General features: G+C 40.3%; 1 protein-coding gene across 1 annotated transcript in view; it reads left to right on the forward strand.

Annotated features, from left to right (window-relative positions):
* LOC134573598 (adenosine deaminase domain-containing protein 2-like) overlaps positions 1–21,023 on the forward strand; it is a 47,392-nt gene that overhangs the window by 25,652 nt on the left and 717 nt on the right. Inside the window, exons 3-8 of the mRNA XM_063433383.1 lie at positions 330–449; positions 2,601–2,742; positions 3,922–4,086; positions 5,252–5,463; positions 8,784–9,018; positions 14,169–14,274. Coding sequence (XP_063289453.1) covers positions 330–449; positions 2,601–2,742; positions 3,922–4,086; positions 5,252–5,463; positions 8,784–9,018; positions 14,169–14,274 — 980 coding nt within the window. The remainder of the gene's footprint in view (positions 1–329; positions 450–2,600; positions 2,743–3,921; positions 4,087–5,251; positions 5,464–8,783; positions 9,019–14,168; positions 14,275–21,023) is intronic.

Below are 21,023 nucleotides of genomic sequence, written 5' to 3' on the forward strand. Positions count from 1 at the left end.
GTGGTAATTTCATATCGACCATGTTATATTCTAGAATTTCTAATGCAGTAGAGATATGACATTTTACCTGTTAATCATTTTTTTTCTTTCTGAATTGGGACTTTTCCCTTATTCTGAGGTTTACTATTCTAGAGTTTCAGTGCTGCATATGTTTTAGTTCTTTCTGTTTATACTATAAAAGTAGTTATTGATTACTGTAAGGATGTGATTGAATTTGAATTGCTCTGATTGGCTCACTTGTCAAGTCAGTTAAACCAATTGAGTTAATTGTTTAGGCGATAATGGTTATCATTCAGCGTCCAGATTACTGTGAGCGCTTTCTCCCACAGAGATGTCATTCACACACGGGCAGAGATGTGCAGCTCTTGCAAGTGAAACCTTCACACGCCTCATTGATGCCAAGTATTCCAGTCAGAAGGAATATCTAGCTGCGTTTATCTTGGAGAAAGGTAAGTGCAGTGTACAACACCTTCACCCACTGTATGAAACCTCTGTATAGTGTGTGTGTGTGTGTGTGTAATACACCTTCACCCGCTGTATGATACCTCTGTATTGTCTGTGTGTGTAATACACCTTCACCCGCTGTATGATACCTCTGTATTGTCTGTGTGTGTAATACACCTTCACCCGCTGTATGATACCTCTGTATTGTCTGTGTGTGTAATACACCTTCACCCGCTGTATGATACCTCTGTATTGTCTGTGTGTGTAATACACCTTCACCCGCTGTATGATACCTCTGTATTGTCTGTGTGTGTAATACACCTTCACCCGCTGTATGATACCTCTGTATTGTCTGTGTGTGTAATACACCTTCACCCGCTGTATGATACCTCTGTATTGTCTGTGTGTGTAATACACCTTCACCCGCTGTATGATACCTCTGTATTGTCTGTGTGTGTAATACACCTTCACCCGCTGTATGATACCTCTGTATTGTGTCTGTGTGTGTGTAATACACCTTCACCCGCTGTATGATACCTCTGTATTGTGTCTGTGTGTGTGTAATACACCTTCACCCGCTGTATGATACCTCTGTATTGTGTCTGTGTGTGTAATACACCTTCACCCGCTGTATGATACCTCTGTATTGTGTCTGTATGTGTAATACACCTTCACCCGCTGTATGAAACCTCTGTATTGTGTCTGTGTGTGTAATACACCTTCACCCGCTGTATGATACCTCTGTATTGTGTGTGTGTAATACACCTTCACCCGCTGTATGATACCTCTGTATTGTGTCTGTGTGTGTGTGTAATACACCTTCACCCACTGTATGAAACCTCTGTATAGTGTGTGTCTGTGTGTGTGTAATACACCTTCACCCGCTGTATGATACCTCTGTATTGTCTGTGTGTGTAATACACCTTCACCCGCTGTATGATACCTCTGTATTGTCTGTGTGTGTAATACACCTTCACCCGCTGTATGATACCTCTGTATTGTCTGTGTGTGTAATACACCTTCACCCGCTGTATGATACCTCTGTATTGTGTCTGTGTGTGTGTAATACACCTTCACCCGCTGTATGATACCTCTGTATTGTGTCTGTGTGTGTGTGTAATACACCTTCACCCGCTGTATGATACCTCTGTATTGTGTCTGTGTGTGTAATACACCTTCACCCGCTGTATGATACCTCTGTATTGTGTCTGTATGTGTAATACACCTTCACCCGCTGTATGAAACCTCTGTATTGTGTCTGTGTGTGTAATACACCTTCACCCGCTGTATGATACCTCTGTATTGTGTGTGTGTAATACACCTTCACCCGCTGTATGATACCTCTGTATTGTGTCTGTGTGTGTGTGTAATACACCTTCACCCGCTGTATGAAACCTCTGTATTGTGTCTGTGTGTGTGTAATACACCTTCACCCGCTGTATGATACCTCTGTATTGTGTCTGTGTGTGTAATACACCTTCACCCGCTGTATGATACCTCTGTATTGTGTCTGTATGTGTAATACACCTTCACCCGCTGTATGATACCTCTGTATTGTGTCTGTGTGTGTAATACACCTTCACCCGCTGTATGATACCTCTGTATTGTGTCAGTATGTGTAATACACCTTCACCCGTTGTATGATACCTCTGTATTGTGTCTGTATGTGTAATACACCTTCACCCGCTGTATGATGTGTCTGTATTGTGTCTGTGTGTGTGTGTGTAATACACCTTCACCCGCTGTATGATACCTCTGTATTGTCTGTGTGTGTAATACACCTTCACCCACTGTATGATACCTCTGTATTGTGTCTGTGTGTGTGTAATACACCTTCACCCGCTGTGTGATACCTCTGTATTGTGTCTGTGTGTGTAATACACCTTCACCCGCTGTATGATACCTCTGTATTGTGTGTGTGTAATACACCTTCACCCGCTGTGTGATACCTCTGTATTGTGTCTCTGTGTAATACACCTTCACCCGCTGTGTGATACCTCTGTATTGTGTGTGTGTGTGTAATACACCTTCACCCGCTGTATGATACCTCTGTATTGTGTGTGTGTAATACACCTTCACCCGCTGTATGATACCTCTGTATTGTGTGTGTGTGGGGTGTAATGCACTTTCACATCTGCTTGTTCACCTTCCAACAGAGGTGATGAATGCTAAAGGTGAAATGTATGAGGTCATAGCACTTGGCACAGGGGCCACATGCTTCCAGCGGCGACAGGAGTATCACGGCCTGATCCTGCATGATAGCCACGCATTAGTGGTGGCAAGGAGGGCATTAATAAGGTAAGTTTAATATGTACATCAGTATGACTGATCTAGAATTGTGTGATGTCCGTTCTCTTTTCCATAAATTATTTTTTTAATCTTTTAGTATTTTTCAGAATACAAAAAAGAAAGATGCATATAAAAATATACAAATAATACAATTAAAACATTAAATAAAGGTCTTATTTCGTTATACGTGGTTTTATATTGTGGTAATATCATTAAGTGATCTGGACATAAATGACAAACATATATTTACATTGACAATATGATCTAGGAACACAGGAGTTTGAATATTCTATATCAAAGTAGAAAGATTATTTTAAAAGGTATATACATAAATAGATATTCATTTTATAATAGATAAATGTCAACATGTCTCCATCTTCTCCATTTTCTTCCCCAGATATTATACTTCGATCATTTAATGGGCTGTTTGTACTAAAATATAATTCCATTTTGTATGGTATTTCTATTTACTTCCATTCTGGTGGGTGTCGGCCACTGTTCGTTTAGTAGCCATCAATATGTGTATGGCCAGAGTTTTATGCTCTATTTGCCATATTTTAGTGATAAGTTGTTATGGATCTCCCTAAAGATCCAGTTTGCCGGTCACAGTCCTATTCAGTTATGTCCATCATTTTACTTTATATAGAATTCTCGATTTGACTGTAATTTTATATTTTACCCTTAAAGCTGTGAAGTCCGATATGCCAGAAATTAATTCTCAAACCATTCCCCCCCCCCCCCCCCCCCCCCCCCATTGCCAGATAAAATGAAAACACTGGACAGATCTGGTGAGGGTTTGGTGGACGCAAGGTGCAGGGCAAGACAAGTTTTATTTACCTGAAGCTGTCCCTTGCGGCAGCCATGCATACAGCTTCTTGTATTAGAATTAGAGAAGGGGTGAGATACAGAGAGGAATGGCACTGGAGCGCCAACTTAGGGGTTAATAAAAATGTAATCTTGCACTTTCAGTTTCAGTGAATTGTTTTGAGCTGGTAATTAAGAAAAGGTTCTAACACATATTTTAAGATAATTGAAGTGCCTTATATGTTTTCCACCACTGGATTGTGCCTACTGGTTTTCATGGTGATTTTTTTTTTTTACACTTTTTAAAACCGAACACTTTGATAAATCTCCCTCATTTTATTTACTAGTAAGAAGAGTAATTTTATTACGGTCTCTTTGTTTTAGATACCTTTACAAGCAGCTTTACTTGTACCACAGTAAACCTCTTATGGCTCAAGAAAAATCTATTTTCTGTTCTTCTGGCAAGAGTCCTCTCTTGACACTGAAACCTAGGATGTTCCTCCATCTATATTTAAGCAACAGCTCAGAGGGATATTCTCCAGGCTGTCTGTGAGTTACCAATAACAGCGCACCAGGGATTACACATAGGGGCTGTCTGTGAGTTACCGATAACAGAGCACAGGGGATTACACATATGGGCTGTCTGTGAGTTACCAGTAACAGAGCACCGGGGAGTACACATATGGGCTGTATGTGAGTTACCGGTAACAGAGCACCGGGGAGTACACATTGGGGCTGTCTGTGAGTTACCGATAACAGAGCACCGGGGATTGCACATAGGGGCTGTCTGTGAGTTACCGATAACAGAGCACAGGGGATTACTTATATGGGCTGTCTGTGAGTTACCAGTAACAGAGCACCGGGGAGTACACATATGGGCTGTATGTGAGTTACCGGTAACAGAGCACCGGGGATTACACATTGGGGCTGTCTGTGAGTTACCGGTAACAGAGCACCGGGGAGTACACATTGGGTCTGTCTGTGAGTTACCGATAACAGAGCACCGGGGATTACACATAGGGGCTGTCTGTGAGTTACCGATAACAGAGCACAGGGGATTACACATATGGGCTGTCTGTGAGTTACCAGTAACAGAGCACCGGGGAGTACACATATGGGCTGTATGTGAGTTACCGGTAACAGAGCACCGGGGAGTACACATTGGGGCTGTCTGTGAGTTACCGATAACATAGCACCGGGGATTACACATAGGGGCTGTATGTGAGTTACCGATAACAGAGCACCGGGGATTACACATAGGGGCTGTCTGAGTTACAAGTAACAGAGCACCGGGGAGTACACATAGGGGCTGTATGTGAGTTACCGGTTACAGAGCACCGGGGATTACACATAGGGGCTGTCTGTGAGTTACTGATTTACAGAGCACCAGGGATTACACATAGAAGCTGTCTGTGAGTTACCGATAACAGAGCACAGGGGATTACACATAGGGGCTGTCTGTGAGTTACCGGTAACAGAGCACTGGGGATTACACGTAGGGGCTGTCTGTGAGTTACCGGTAACAGAGCACAGGGGATTACACGTAGGGGCCGTCTGTGGGGATAGCACTTGTGATTGACACGTGTTGAAGTTGTGAAGTAATGGTGCATGTGTGGCAGGAGGCAGTTCTCACTATTATGGCACCGGTTAATTTTTAAACCTGTACAAACATGTCACTGATTTGTTACTGTCTTATAATGTTCATGTTTTGTAGCTCATGGGCTGAAAAATCTCAGTACATCTCTCTCCATGTCCATGCGAAGGGTTCCTTGGTCCCTGTGTCAAACTGTTCTCCCAGTGTTTTGGGTTCACACGTGTGCTGTATGTCCGCCTTTGACAAGCTAATGAGATGGAGTGTGACAGGAATCCAAGGAGCCCTGCTCAGTCAGAGCATTGAACCAGTCTATATATCCAGCATTGTTCCAGGTGTATCTCTGTCTTTCTATCCCCAGCAATGTCTGAGTATTGTATTTGTGTATATATCTATGTTTATAGCATTGTGTATGTGTGTGTGTATATACCGAATATCTTTGTTTGTATATCTCTCCAGCGTTGTGTGTGTATATTTATATATCTCTCCAGAACTGTGCATGTATATATCTGTTTATATATCTCCCCAGCATTGTGTGTGTATCTATATTTATATATTTCTCCAGCATTGTGTGTGTATAGATCTATGTTTATATCTCTCTCCTGCATTGTGTGTGTATCTATATTTATCTCTCTCCTGCATTGTGTGTGTGTATCTATATTTATATCTCTCTCCAGCATTGTGTGTGTGTATCTATATTTATATCTCTCTCCTGCATTGTGTGTGTGTATCTATATTTATATCTCTCTCCTGCATTGTGTGTGTGTGTATATCTACAGTAAGGGAAAAAAGTATTTGATTCCCTGCTGATTTTGAACATTTGTCCACTGACAAAGAAATGATGAGTCTAATGTAATGGTAGGTGTATTGTAACAGTGAGAGACAGAATAACAACAAAAAATCCAGAAAAACGCATGTCAAAAAAGTTATAAATTGATTTGCATGTCAATGAGGGAAATAAGTATTTTATATAGCTCTCCAGGAGAGAGAGTGTGTGTGTATGTGTGTATGTGCGCTTATATATCTCTCCACACGTGTTTCTTGGGATCCCTTACGTCAACTATTGACTTGGTAAGATGGACTCATTGGCATGTAAGACCTGCTCAGACAAATCAACAAGAAGATGGACAAACCTATTATAATTTCCCAGGAACTCAAACTTTATTCAAGATGGTGGCTTCAGAAACAGAACCTAAGCAGAGTTTTTCCTCTGGAAGAACCAAGTTGGGAGATAACAACGGATGCCAGTTTCAAGGGCTGGGGAGCCCACTTTATCAACCTGATAGCCCAAGGAGCTTGAAACATGAGGAATCATTATCTCCACTCCAACATTCTGGAACTAAGAGCAGTCCTTCAAGGCACTGATGTCGTTTTCCGACCACTTGCAGAACAAGTTGGTATTGATAAAAACCGACAACAGGTCTGTAGCATCGTACCTCAACAATCAGGGAGGAAAGAAAAGTAGGAAACTACTATTCGAACTTCTACCAATAATCACATAGGCCCAGAACCATCTACAGGGATTGAAACCAGTCCATCTTTCGGAGAGAGTGAATAAACCAACAGACTTATTAAGCCAATCCCACATAGACCTGGGAGAATAGAGTCTGAACAGTGATGGTTTCCAGGATACAACTTCGAAGTGAGGCATGCCATAGATCGACCTTATGGCATTATATAAGAACTCCCAAGTCCCATGATTCTTCTTAAGATGGCAAGATCATCAAGCAGAAGCACAGGATGCACTCTCCCAGGAATGGAAATTTTGCCAAGAATATGTGTTTTCCCCCAACCCCTCTGATTCCCAGAGTCCTGAAGAAGATATGACAGGAGAAAGCAATGGTGATTGCAGTAATACCTATATAGCCAAGGAGACCATGGTACCCTCACCTTCTCCGATTATCTAGTACCACCTCTGATTATCCCTTCAGATTGGACCTACTGCTTTTTCTGCCCTGACCAACACCAGATGTGCTCTGGATCCATTAAGAAGTAGATTCTTTAAAGCAGTAATTCGCATTAGACCACCTAGAAAGCAAACTCTCCTCTGTGGGATCTGCTGTTGGTCTAGAGGTCCATGACAAGACGTTTGGGCCTCTAGAGCAGCGATGGCGAACCTATGGCACGCAGAGCCCTCTCTGTGGGCATGCAGCCATAGGTCGCATGGGGGAGGAGGGGGCGCCAGTTGGAAGCCTTAGGCCTCCCGGCAGGCAATGCAGAGTAGCAGGGCTGATCCTGGGCGGGTGCATGGGGTGCAACGTGCCCAGGCACCAGAAGGTGAGGGGTGCCCCCGGGGCAGTGGAGTTGTGGGGTACAGAGGAAGCCAAACAAAACAAAAAAAACGAATGTAATTTTTTTTTTTTTTTGCTAAGTGTGTGTGTGAATGTATGTTAGTGTGAGATTGTGCCTGTGGTTGTTTGTGTGGCTCCGTTATTTGAGTGTTTCATTATGTCTGTATGTGCCCACAATACTGTCCCCAGTCCCCCCACTAAAGCTTTAATCCGCAACAATACTGTTAATATCCTCCCCAACCTAAAGCCACCACAATACTGCCGAAATGACTGAACAGTGAATTGACCGTTCGTATACAAAAAAACCGCGAACGCGAGAATAAAGTACATACGAAAGTAAATGGGTGTAATTCGTGTGAAAACTAACGAACACGATTCATAGAAAATACTGACCTAACAGTTTAAAGACAAAAACTACTGAACGCGGACGAACTGCGATTTATTACCAGACAGAATTCATGAAAGACAGTGTACCAAATATAAAAAATATATGTTTAAAAAACTATATAAGAAACACAGAATTACTTCAGAAAAGCATATACTCCAATGAATATATACATATGTCAAACATATAATCAAATTAGAAGGTATGTTTAGAAAACAGTAGCATAAGTGAATATATATGATACTTATCTCTACTGGAGCATAATACGAGCCTCCTGTCTTGTTATAAAATCAGGAAGTCTGATGGACTTTTTATTCTACCTTCAGGAACAAGTGAAGCAGCGTCTATCGCTACTCTGTGAAAGCCTGCACAGCTTAAGGCAGAGCAGCTCTGATCGAGGTAAAGGCTCACTCTACAAGGCCTTTAGATACTTCCTGGACTTCCATGCCGGAGGTGTCTACAAAAAAAATGTGTAAGGCAGCTTCTTGGTCATCCCACTGGACCTTTTATCATTAAGCATTACCGACTTGATTTAAGCATTACCGACTTGATTTGGCTTCTACATCATCGCATTTCAGACGTAGTGTTTTGCAAACTGTTGCCTTAAGTTGCCTTGAAGCTTTACCCAAAAGTGATGCTGCCGTGTAACTTAACAAGGAAAAATAAATTAAGTTTAGTATTGATAACATTTTCTATTTTTATATATCTCTCCAGTATTGTGTGTGTGTGTGTGCGCGTGTATATCCATCTACCTTTCCATCCATATCTTGGTTTTTCTGAATCTTGAAATTGTATATAGCTATATTTCATATATATCTCCAGCAATGTTGGAGTATTGTACGTGTGTGGGTGTGTATATATATATATATATATAAATATATATATATTATATCTCTCTAGCGTTGTATTGCATATCCATGTATATTTCCATTTATAACAATTTATATTGTTTTTTGCCATCTCTATGAATGTGTTTTAGGCGGCTCTGACCAACAGATGCTCTTGTTCAATCTTGCCATTAAGGGGTATCTGCAGCCTTTCTTGGATCTTGGTTTCTTGCCACCAAAGTCTGTGCATTGCCCCTTTGTGTTTCCAGGGCCTCTCATTGACACTCACCCTAAAGGAAGCACACTGTCTGCTCTCAGTCTGAACTGGTGCAAAGGTGACCGCCATGTGGAGGTTATAGATGGAGCAACTGGGATGAGGACAGAGAGGTAAGAGAGTGAAGGCGAAGTTGGTACTAACGTGTCATTACACGTGAATTCTCTGACCTGATTCATCGGTTTTTAAGACCTGGCGTGGATTCTGGCTTCAGTTTATAATGTATTATATACATACACCTACATACATACACACACATTTACAGAGATTTGCTACAGTCTCCATCCTATCAACTGTGACATATAGTTCACCCAGTGACACCAAATAAAATGACTGAGGGTTGGCAATGCAGGCCACTGTTGTAGGAACTATTGATAATTAAATTTTGCCTTAAAAGGGAACTTTTATGTAACCTTTTGTGTAATGTGCACCATTCAATAAAACCCATAACTCATGTTAACCTTTTTCGTTAGATGCTCCATTTCTTTTAACTTTATGGTAAAGATTTAGGAAATTGTATTATAATATTGTTAAGACAGGGTAAAGCCTGCACTGTCATTGCAATTGAAGAGAGTAAATGGAAACATTGATAAAAACTTTTTTTCTTTCCTCTGTTTGCCCTTTCTATACCAGTTGTTCCCAATTATTTTTTTCCATGGAACCCTTTGACATAGTTTCCCAACATCGTAGATGCCCTCCCCGCCTCCAAAAAATGTTGTACCGTAACACAAAGTGTTTTAATTAGCAGAGCAGAATGCATTCTTTTTGAGCAAATTTAGTTTTTTGGTATATGTACACTCATTTTTACAGATACAGATTGTAATAGTTAGGGACAGGTGTGCTTCTGTGTTTAGAGTTGGTGGTTGTAAATAATTTTAGCATTTTAATACAGGAGTGTGTGTGTATGTTATGTTTGCATTTGCTGCCGTTAAGTGTTTGGATGTAGTGTTGGATTTTAAATGTGGATGTACATTTGTGTGTAGTATTGGTGTTTGAGTGGTTGTATATAATTTTGGAGTTAAGGGTGTTTGCATGAATGTTGTGTTGCTGTTTTATTGCTAGGATGTCTGCACATACACTGGCACATACATACTTACACAGATACACAGACACTGTGAGGTTATTTATGGGGTGATAAATATTAAAATATTTTCATAAAAATGATGAAAAATGAATTTAATAATGTTTATTATATTAAAAAAATCATATATTACACTGTACCCCTATTTAATGATTTAAAAACTGAAAATTACCCACTATTTTTAATTTACATAGATCCTGGAGTACTTTTTTTAGAGGATTTTTATTTCACACATTAACCACAAACTAATTATAAAAATATAATTTATTATGATAATATGTAACATGCGTGACAATAATCAGTGAATATTTAGGTGTAACATAAGTTTATAATATGGCCATGATTTAACACAAATTATAGACCGTATCGACATGTATGCAGTTTTCAACAAGATTTATGACAGGACACTTCACTTTGAAATCAGTTTACTAAACATTCCTTAACACAGAACACAGCATCTCACAGCAGCACCGCATAAATTAATAAAAACTTTGGTTGACAGTCAAATCACACTGAATTAGCTCATTCACTGCTGGCTACAATTCTTATAGGCAAGTATTGCAATGACAAATACAATATTTCTCATACTAGATCATTTGACCATTCCTATGTCCATCCAATAAGAATTATTCTAACCAGATTTTATGTTTGCATAATTTTAACTTTTCTAATTAAGATTTTCTATTTCTAAATTACATAAGCTGATATATCTAGATAATTTCCTGGTATTCTATTTTTAAAGTTAAAAGTGATATAGAGTTTATTGGTCCACCTACAGGTATGGAATTACAAATTCTATATATTAATGAATCATGACTCCTTAATGTACGAATCATCAGCTTTTACCCAAGTATATTCTGCCTTTTTGTAAAATCAATTAATTAAAATTAATTTACTAAAACCAGTATAATTACCAGCTCTTGGTAGAATTTCTATTTTTGATGGTAAATGCAGGTATGAGTATAGAGAATTTTGTAAAAATAGAAAAGTTTTCAGAGTTCTGAATTTCAAAAAAAGATACAAAGAATTGGGTGTATCCAGCTTTGGCTCCACATGTCAGATCTTAGATGTCAGCCCTCAGATGTTTGGACTCACACCTTTCTCTGATGGTGAGTGTGTGTCTCTCTCCTTTGTCCTTAATTTTTAAAGGTGAGGTTCTCTATACGTCACTAATTGATAGTGACCAATAGAGTTAGGTGGGCGTGTCTTCTCTACAGACTTTCATCTAGATTTTGGTCAGTAGATGGCGCAATTACATCACAGAAAATTCTTGTCAGGAGGTCAATTTACCTTTTTGTATAATGGGTTAATGGTATTTCGTGATGCGTTTCACGTCATCTTGGTTATTTTTTGCGTAACCATTCGTCAAGGACCTGTCAATCTTCAAAGCGTTTTCTTTGGTTTTTACTAGACACAGCGTCTACTTTTTTGCTATTAAATTAGATTTTGGCACGTCTTAGCCTTAGTTGCACCCTCTTTATACAATTAAACTTTGTAAGATTCCGATAGTTTTTTTTTTTTTTTTAAAGTAAAATTAATTACATAGCGATCTGTCATGGGTAATCTTGTGTCTGTTGTTTTTTTTGTGTGAAACTTTGTAGCACATAGTAATATTACACATGTGATTTATACATGTTTATTACACATATTCCACTAACGTTGGTAAATAATATGACCTTTCTTCATTGATATTATATTCTATATTAACTTTAGTACTATTTATATATGATTTAATATAATTAGTTATTTATATGTGGATAGTGTGTGTGTGTGTGTATATATATCTATCTATCTATGGGTTGTTACATTCAACAATGTTTACATTAGTCACATTCCTTAGTTCAGGCTTGAGTGAATAGAGTTACAGAGAGAAAAAACTGTGTCGGTCGTTGCATTCTGATACAAAATGGAGTCACCTCTGTTCTGATGTTGACTTACAGTATACACTTTTAATTTCTATCTTAACACAAAATGTCTGCCAGTGTAAATATACTGACACACATACACATTGACAAACAGAAACACACTGATACAGACACACACACACACACACACAGATATACATACATATACACACAGCAGCACTGTAGCGGAGAGCTGATTTCTCGCAGCTATTCTCCACTTTAGATCCAAGGAAGGCTCAGGAACAAGTCATTAGTAAATCCACAGCAGAGTTTCCAGCAGGTAAAAAGGTACAGAAATATCCCCACAGCACTCCCAATAACTGGACGACACACAGTTTCAGGAGTAGAACTGACAATCGTTTATTCCAAGGTTTCTTATAAAGCCTGCTCCCATGCAAGGGAGGGAACTACAGTAATTATGACAATAGCCAATGCAGTGCTTGTTACCTCCCACACATCTCCTCCCCTCAGAGAGAGTCATAATCCCCTTAACTTGTACAGTACTTTACCCCAAACTTGGATGTACCCCTAAACCATCACATATCCTTAATATTAGGGTACCGCTAGGTAGCCCTGATCTGGGTGAATATAATATCCAAAATTCACCCAGATCGGACCAGGGGTTCGGCAGTTACAGGAAGGTGAAGTTTGACCGACCGCACACGAGTTGGTATCCGAAAAGGGTTCCATGAGAATGGGCCCTGCGGTCGGTCTTCGTTCGGCAGTTAAAACAGACATTTATAACTGCCATCCATACTTTAATTCACCTAGATAGTGATTCCCTCATTCGGTACTTTGTAACTACCGAATGGGGATTCGTTAAGTCTCTCCGTTCGGCAGTTACGGAGCTCTGGAGGTCTCAGCGGTGTTTGGTTGTTGGAGTGTCCGATTTGAGTTCCAGACACTCGACGACAAAACCCCGCTGAGATTTTCATGCGTAAGATGGCCGCCGCCACGTGTACGCATGCCGAATGGCGGCCACCCAGGCACACTGTTAATGAGCCGGTTAACTTGCGGTTTGGAGAGAATGTGAACCTTAATGGCTGGCACACTTCTCTCCGGGGTGGTCTCTCCGTTCGGTAGTTTCCAGAAGTATATAGTACGGATGGAACTACCGAATAACATACAATTCACATATTACATAGGCGAATAGCAATTTCAACATAGGTAAAAATATAACAATTACAGTCACACAGGCATTTTGCAGGACAGGCTACAAGCACATATACACATGCACAGATACACACACTGGCAGATACACTGATACATACACCTTGACACAGTGACATACTGTCACTTCGTCCCTGCATTTGATACTACAGGGCCCAGGTTGCGCTCTTAAACGGCTGCGGTGGCTGACCGAGTCTCTGCTCAGTGATACTCATCAAGTGACTGTGCTTGGGCCACCCGATGGTCTAATGGCAAAGGAACCCCAGTTTTGTTCTCTGTGCTTTGCAGCTGACAGTCCGTATAAATCAGCGTTACCCAATTGGTGTTCTGCGGAACACCAATTGGGAAACGCTGCTCTATACTGATTGCCAGCTGTAAAACATAGAGCCCATAACAGACCTGGACAGGTAGTAGTTAGGGGCAAAAATTAAAATATGGGCTGCAGATAGGTTTATTTTATTTTTTTAGCTCCTTTCCGAGTAAAGGTATAAAATTACATATAAAATAAAGATACACAGGCATACAGGGACACACACACTCACTGACCAACAGATGCACTGACCGGCTGAGGCTACTGGGAGTTAGGGGCTGCCTCTTGCAGCCTGTGTCCCTCCTCTCCAGCCTTCTCCTCTGTCCTCCTGTTTCTCTGGCTCCTCTCCTTACTGCCACTCCCTCCCGCATGACTCCACATCTCTCTGCGAGGAAGGGACAGGCTGTCACTTCCTCCCATGCTGCCGATAAACAAGTGCCCTAGCAGACTGTTAAATGGCTACAGTGCCTGACAGGGCAACTGCTGAAAAATGGCCCATCGGGTGGTCCTAAGTGCAGGGGCCACCCGATGGGCCCCTTTAGTGTGCGGGCTGCTCAAAATCCTTTGGCGGGCCACATGTTGTGCAGGACTGGCCTATAACAATGATTGACAGGGAGCAGATGCCCAGTTAGAGGATACAGTGGTGTGAACTTCTATTTTTTTTCTAATTTTTTCAGCTATATATTGGTTAAATATTGAGTACAATGATTAATGGTGTACAGTCTCCTGTGCAGTCATTTCCTGTTTGTAATGACCTTTTATAGATATTGGTAATAAGGCTATACCTTTTAATTGCAGCTCGCCCGGTGCCAGTCGATTGTGTAAAGCAGCTATGCTGACATATTTTAGGGGTCTTCAGATAGCATCTGGAAAACCACAAGGAACATCTTATTACCAAGTTAAGGTAGGCTCCATCTATATGCGGTGTACATCTTTTAATGAAATCACTTCCTGAATTTACACTCACAGAAAGCTAATATGTAATAGAAAATTAGTAAATATAAAGACATCTGGGTTGGAAGTATAGCACATATGCCGGACACTGCATCTTAATTCACAGTTGGAGGGACATACCGGACTCTTAAATCACAGTTGGAATGCGTCAGACACCGCCTCTTAATTCACAGTTGAAGAGATGTAAGGTACAAGTAGTAATTTTTGAACGAGGAATTACATTTTTTTCCATGAAGCCAGATGCACGTGGTTAGCAGAATTGCCTCAATTCTTTTTCCTTTTGTGCAAGCATGCATGGGGCAGTGCAGAAATCTTCATTCACTAATTTCCTCCAGAAATCTGAGACTAATGCTCATTTACAGTTGTGTGAATCACAAACAAGAATCCAAGCCAATAAGGGTTAATATCAGTTGCACAGTTTACTTTATGAAACCCTCCCCCCCCCCCCCTTTCTCCTACCATTTGTGAGGACCAAGATTGGCTTGGATATTGAGCTAGATTCGTGGTGATAACATCCTTCAAAAACATGCAAAGCAGGGACCTATTTTATATTTCAAGCCTGAAGCTGTAGCTCAGCATTCTGTTTGCCTCAGAAAAACAAGCTGTCTGCTGACATCATCAGAAGTGGTGGCCTGATCCAATTACAGTGCTTCTCCATAGGATTGGCTGAGACTGACAAAGAGTCAGATCAGGGGCAGATCCAGCATGATTCAAACACACATAGAGATGAATTGAATCAATGAATCTCTATGAGGAAAGTTCAGAGTCTGCATGCAGAGGGAGGAGACACTGAATGTTTGGATGCATTTTGGGCAGCCATGACCCAGGAAGGATCTCTAACAGCCATCTAAGGAGTGCATTTTATGTGAAAAGCCTGAAGGTAATGAGTCTACTCACCAGAACAAATTCAATAAGCTGTGGTTGTTCTGGTGACTATAGTGTCCCTTTAATATTATTATTATTTAATGTGTCCAGTGACCTGACATATACCAGAGAGATTTGTGTACAGATTGTAATTTCCCTTCAAGGTGGCTGGATGGATTCTCTTAAAAGTTTTTTTTTATTTTTCTGGATGCAGTTTGTGACAGTCATGTATTGTCTCAAATATAAACAGAATTTGCCTGCACCTGAAGCTCACTATGCAAATGACAATGAGGCAGTCCTGCTATTTTGTTTTTATTTTCTGTTTAAAGCACAAGTAGCAAAAAGTAGTAATATAGTCTAGGAATAAATTACAAAATCCATTTCATTCACACTTCCAGGAGCAGAATAAGCGGTTTAAAGAATGTCATTAAAACAACGTAGACTCTTAGTGTAATCTTTGATGCATCATCTCTTAAAGACATTTAGACCTCTTTATCTCAATGCTGTATCTCAATGACGTGATCTGGGTGCAGGGATCCTGTCCGTTTAAACCTGCAATGTTTACTTTGCAGAGTTAAATTCACTTCTAGTGGCTGTCATACTGACAGACAGTAGAGGCGCTTCAGTTGCAATGACAGAATAAAATTTGGGGAAGCTTGGATGGCTGCTCCGGGGCGTTGTGGGCTGTAGAAAGGAGAGCAGGGCCAAGGGAGCCTTCATTTTTATTAATTATTATTGCAACATGGAGGGACCGGTATATACCTAGAGATAAGGGCACTACAGCTTTAGGAATACAGGTTTGTATTTTTTAACTCTATATGGTTCTTTTAAAGAAACCCTGCAGGCACCATAACTACTTCAACTGATTGAATTGATTATTATGCTAGATCCAGCATTACTAATAAATGGTTTACATTAGTAGAGATTCTCAGTCCCCTGCAGCCTAAAGCCTGGCCTCCAATGACAATATGGCAGCGGTGGAGCACAAGGAATAGGGCAGTAATTGCTTGAGCGTGCTCAGCCAATCCTTGCCTACTAGCTCTATTGTTGTGTGAAGTGGCGCATAGTTCGCCTCCGGGGACCAAAAATCTGTACTAAACGGTGAGTGAACCTTTTGGAAGTGATGTGGGACTCCAGGCAGCACAACCACTTCAGTCTGTTTAAATTGGTTATGGTGTCCACAGTGCTCCTTTTAAATTGTTTAAATCATCTTTCCCACTCCTCCTTTCTAAAAGCCATCTTTATGCACCATGGGTGAAGCTGTCCATTATATCATCCCGTGCTCAGGTCCACTTTAAGTATAAATCTAGAGTAAGATAACTCTTTATCTATGAAGCCTTATTTTAATCCAAATTGTTTTCTGATTATACCTGGAGGGTAGACTAACTTTATTTACTGTGTGTTTTTGCAAAGATTGGGCTATATAACGGCACACTTATTTCATGTATTATTTTGTTCATGGAGCACAGTTTATTTAATAAGTGGAGGAGTGTATCATTGAGAACCAGTTACACATATACACATACTCCTACACAGACATGGTCAGAACGTTTTTCTCTTGTCTGTTTTGAAAAATAAGGTCTTAGTTTTAGACTGTCAATAGGGAAATTATTATGCCAATTGCCAGGATTTTACAGTGACTATATCGGTTACAGAGAAACACATCCATGTGGGAGATATCTGAAAACCATCTACATGTAACCCTGATTATTATTATTATTATTATTATTATTATTATGAAGGTGCCAGATCCATGTGTTCCTAAAGTGCTTGAGGTTCTCCCCAGGAAAAAAAAACAAAAGCAGGCAGCAGACTGGATAGCGGTCACTGTAAATGTTATACTTTTATTATTATTAGCATACCACCAGCATGTACCATATAGCTTTACACTTGTACAGTGGAGCTTTTAACAACCACTAATAGACAAAAACAATGCTGACAGAAGCAAGGGGTGAAGAAGGCCTTGCTCAAATGAGCTTACAATCTAGGAGGAAAGGGTAAAAGTAGATAAGAGTAAGAACCACTTGTCAGATGGAATGATAGATTAATGGATATGTCGACTGTCTAGTTAAAAGGAAACGGTTACTTGCCGGTATTTTTTTCAATATTGTGTTTACTTATTTCTATATTTAACAAACGTGTATCTGTGAGTTGTGAAAACTGAAATTAAATTACATTTAGAAATCCACACCTCTATATCGTTCATCTCCTAAGTGGGAGAGAATTGAGACTGCTCCCAAGTTTACTCCTCCCAAGTTCTTTAAAGAGACACTATAGTCCCCACAACAACTTACCGGTAATCTTAATATAGCACTTTTGGTGTATAGATCATGCCTCTGACGTTTCACTGCTCAATTCTCTGCCATTTAGGAGTTAAATCATTTTGTTTATACAGCAGTAGTCACGCCTCCCTGCATGTGACTTACACGGCCATACAAACACTTTCTGTAAGGAATCCTCTAATGTTTACACTTCCTGTACTAAAAATACTGACTAATTTATAATTACTTATCTCCTTCTCTATTAAGAGTCTGTGTGATTTAAAGTTCAATTTATAGAACAGGAATTAATAACTTTTAAAGTAAGTTACATCTGACTGAAAATTATTATTTTTTTTTTTCTCATGCAGGCTGGGTCAGTCACAGCCAAGGGAGGTGTGGCTAGGGCTGCAGAAACAAAGTGAACTAATATTGTAAAGTGCTACATAAATGCTAATGATAAATTAACTCATAAATGGCATAAATGGAGATTTGAGCAGTGAGACTGCAGGGGCCTGATCTATATATTAAAACCGCTTTAGTAAAGGAGCACTATAGGGTCAGGAACACAAACATGTATTCCTGACCCCATAGTGTTATTCACTTCTTGGTTTTTAGAATTTTATTGCTTTCAATGAAACCTAACTTTAAATTGTTATATTGATTTACATAAGACAATTGCTTTTTTATCTGGCTTACCAGCCATGCTGGGTCAGATTCTACTGTTATGGAAGGTTCACACAAGCAACCACAGCAACAGTAAGTTAGGTTGAGCAGCAGTTGGTCAGATAACAATATAAAATCTATCCCAACATCGCTGCTCAACTAGATAAAAAGTGAACAATTCTCAAAACGTCACTAATAATAAAAATTAAATAATTTAATGTAATAAAGTAGGGTTTGACAAATTTGCTTGGAATCGAGGAGCCAGCTAAAAAAGTTAGACCGGTTTTTCAACATCAAAAATACAATTCTTAAAGGGACACTAGTCACCAGAACCACTTAATGTAGTTTTTCTGAAGTCTATATTCTGTTCCTGCACGCTTTTAAATGTAAACACAGACTTTTCAGATTTACATTGCTGCCTGGTAACACCTCTAGTGACAGTCAGTCAGACAGCCTCTAGAGGTGCTTCCTGGGTCAATGCTGCATAGTGTGCAGCACCTACGTTAATGCTTTCTATAAAGATGCATTGATGCAATGCATCTCTATGAGAAGTTGAGTGGCGCTTGGCCGTGCATGCACACTATTCTCCTAAAGTTTTCCTATGGGGAAGCATTAGTTTGGTGGATATCGTCAAGATTGATGATCTCAGCCATGGAGGAGGGAAAGCTGCAGCATTACCAGCACGGCGTGGGAAAAAAGGCAAGTAAAAATGTGATTGGAGGAGGGGCAGGTCACCTAAACATACACACTCCCTGACAGACACACACACAGTGATTTAATACACACATTTCCTGAGAGACACAAACACTGATTTGACACACACACTGATACTGCAACACACTGACAAATTATTACTTTTAATTTTTTATTTTATTTAAAACCACCCAGCCTCCCTACCTTTGGTAGAGCTTGCATGGATCAGCTTTCCCTCTGTCCAGTGGGGCTGCTGTCCTCTCCCTGCTCTGTTCCCTATAGTGCTGTTTAGTGAGGCGGGGGCAGGACTGACGTGATAATCCGGCTCCTGGCATCACTGGAGGGCACGCTAGGGAACAGTGCAGGAAAATTAAAACTTCCTCGCCACCACCTGCCTTCCAGCCTCCCTCTTTCAGCTCTCATTGAGCCTGCCTGCACGCCTTCCTGCCTGAGCTCTCCAGGAGAAGCCTAACCGCCTGCCTGCATCAGCCCTCCGCTCTCAGGCTGCCGGTCACCTTGTGGGCTGCCTGGGATTTGTCAAGCCCTGTATAAAGATATAAAAAGAAGTGAAAATGTCACTGTTGTCCTTTAGCTGTTGGAGCAGAGTTGTGAATGGATTATATTTTGTACGATAGTGCTAATATACTGCTCTGTCACAATGTTTTATTTTCTGATTGAAGCAGGACTGCCCATTAATACTTGTTATAATGTATACTGTAATGTACAATGTATACTGTACTTCACTTTTTTGGTTTTATATTGAGTAATTTTGGGGTATTATGGAGGAAATTAATTTTCTATTTTTGCTACAGGGGTATATTTATAAGGAAATCTTCACTTTGGTCTAGGCACTTATATCCACTTATTTTTGTAGCATTCATATCTTATTACCACATTATGCATATATAGTACAAACATACAGGGAGTGCAGAATTATTAGGCAAGTTGTATTTTTGAGGATTAATTTTATTATTGAACAACAACCATGTTCTCAATGAACCCAAAAAACTCATTAATATCAAAGCTGAATATTTTTGGAAGTAGTTTTTAGTTTGTTTTTAGTTATAGCTATTTTAGGGGGATATCTGTGTGTGCAGGTGACTATTACTGTGCATAATTATTAGGCAACTTAACAAAAAACAAATATATACCCATTTCAATTATTTATTTTTACCAGTGAAACCAATATAACATCTCAACATTCACAAATATACATTTCTTACATTCAAAAACATAACAAAAACAAATCAGTGACCAATATAGCCACCTTTCTTTGCAAGGACACTCAAAAGCCTGCCATCCATGGATTCTGTCAGTGTTTTGATCTGTTCACCATCAACATTGCGTGCAGCAGCAACCACAGCCTCCCAGACACTGTTCAGAGAGGTGTACTGTTTTCCCTCCTTGTAAATCTCACATTTGATGATGGACCACAGGTTCTCAATGGGGTTCAGATCAGGTGAACAAGGAGGCCATGTCATTAGATTTTCTTCTTTTATACCCTTTCTTGCCAGCCACGCTGTGGAGTACTTGGACGCGTGTGATGGAGCATTGTCCTGCATGAAAATCATGTTTTTCTTGAAGGATGCAGACTTCTTCCTGTACCACTGCTTGAAGAAGGTGTCTTCCAGAAACTGGGAGTTGAGCTTGACTCCATCCTCAACCCGAAAAGGCCCCACAAGCTCATCTTTGATGATACCAGCCCAAACCAGTACTCCACCTCCATCTTGCTGGCGTCTGAGTCGGACTGGAGCTCTCTGCCCTTTACCAATCCATCCATCTGGCCCATCAAGACTCACTCTCATTTCATCAGTCCATAAAACCTTAGAAAAATCAGTCTTGAGATATTTCTTAGCCCAGTCTTGACGTTTCAGCTTGTGTGTCTTGTTCAGTGGTGGTCGTCTTTCAGCCTTTCTTACCTTGGCCATGTCTCTGAGTATTGCACACCTTGTGCTTTCGGGCACTCCAGTGATGTTGCAGCTCTGAAATATGGCCAAACTGGTGGCAAGTGGCATCTTGGCAGCTGCACGCTTGACTTTTCTCAGTTCATGGGCAGTTATTTTGCGCCTTGGTTTCTCCACACGCTTCTTGCGACCCTGTTGACTATTTTGAATGAAACGCTTGATTGTTCAATGATCACGCTTCAGAAGCTTTGCAATTTTAAGAGTGCTGCAACCCTCTGCAAGATATCTCACTATTTTTGACTTTCTGAGCCTGT

This window comes from Pelobates fuscus, chromosome 9 (assembly GCF_036172605.1).
Source record: "Pelobates fuscus isolate aPelFus1 chromosome 9, aPelFus1.pri, whole genome shotgun sequence".
In the NCBI taxonomy this organism is placed as follows: Eukaryota; Metazoa; Chordata; class Amphibia; order Anura; family Pelobatidae; genus Pelobates; species Pelobates fuscus.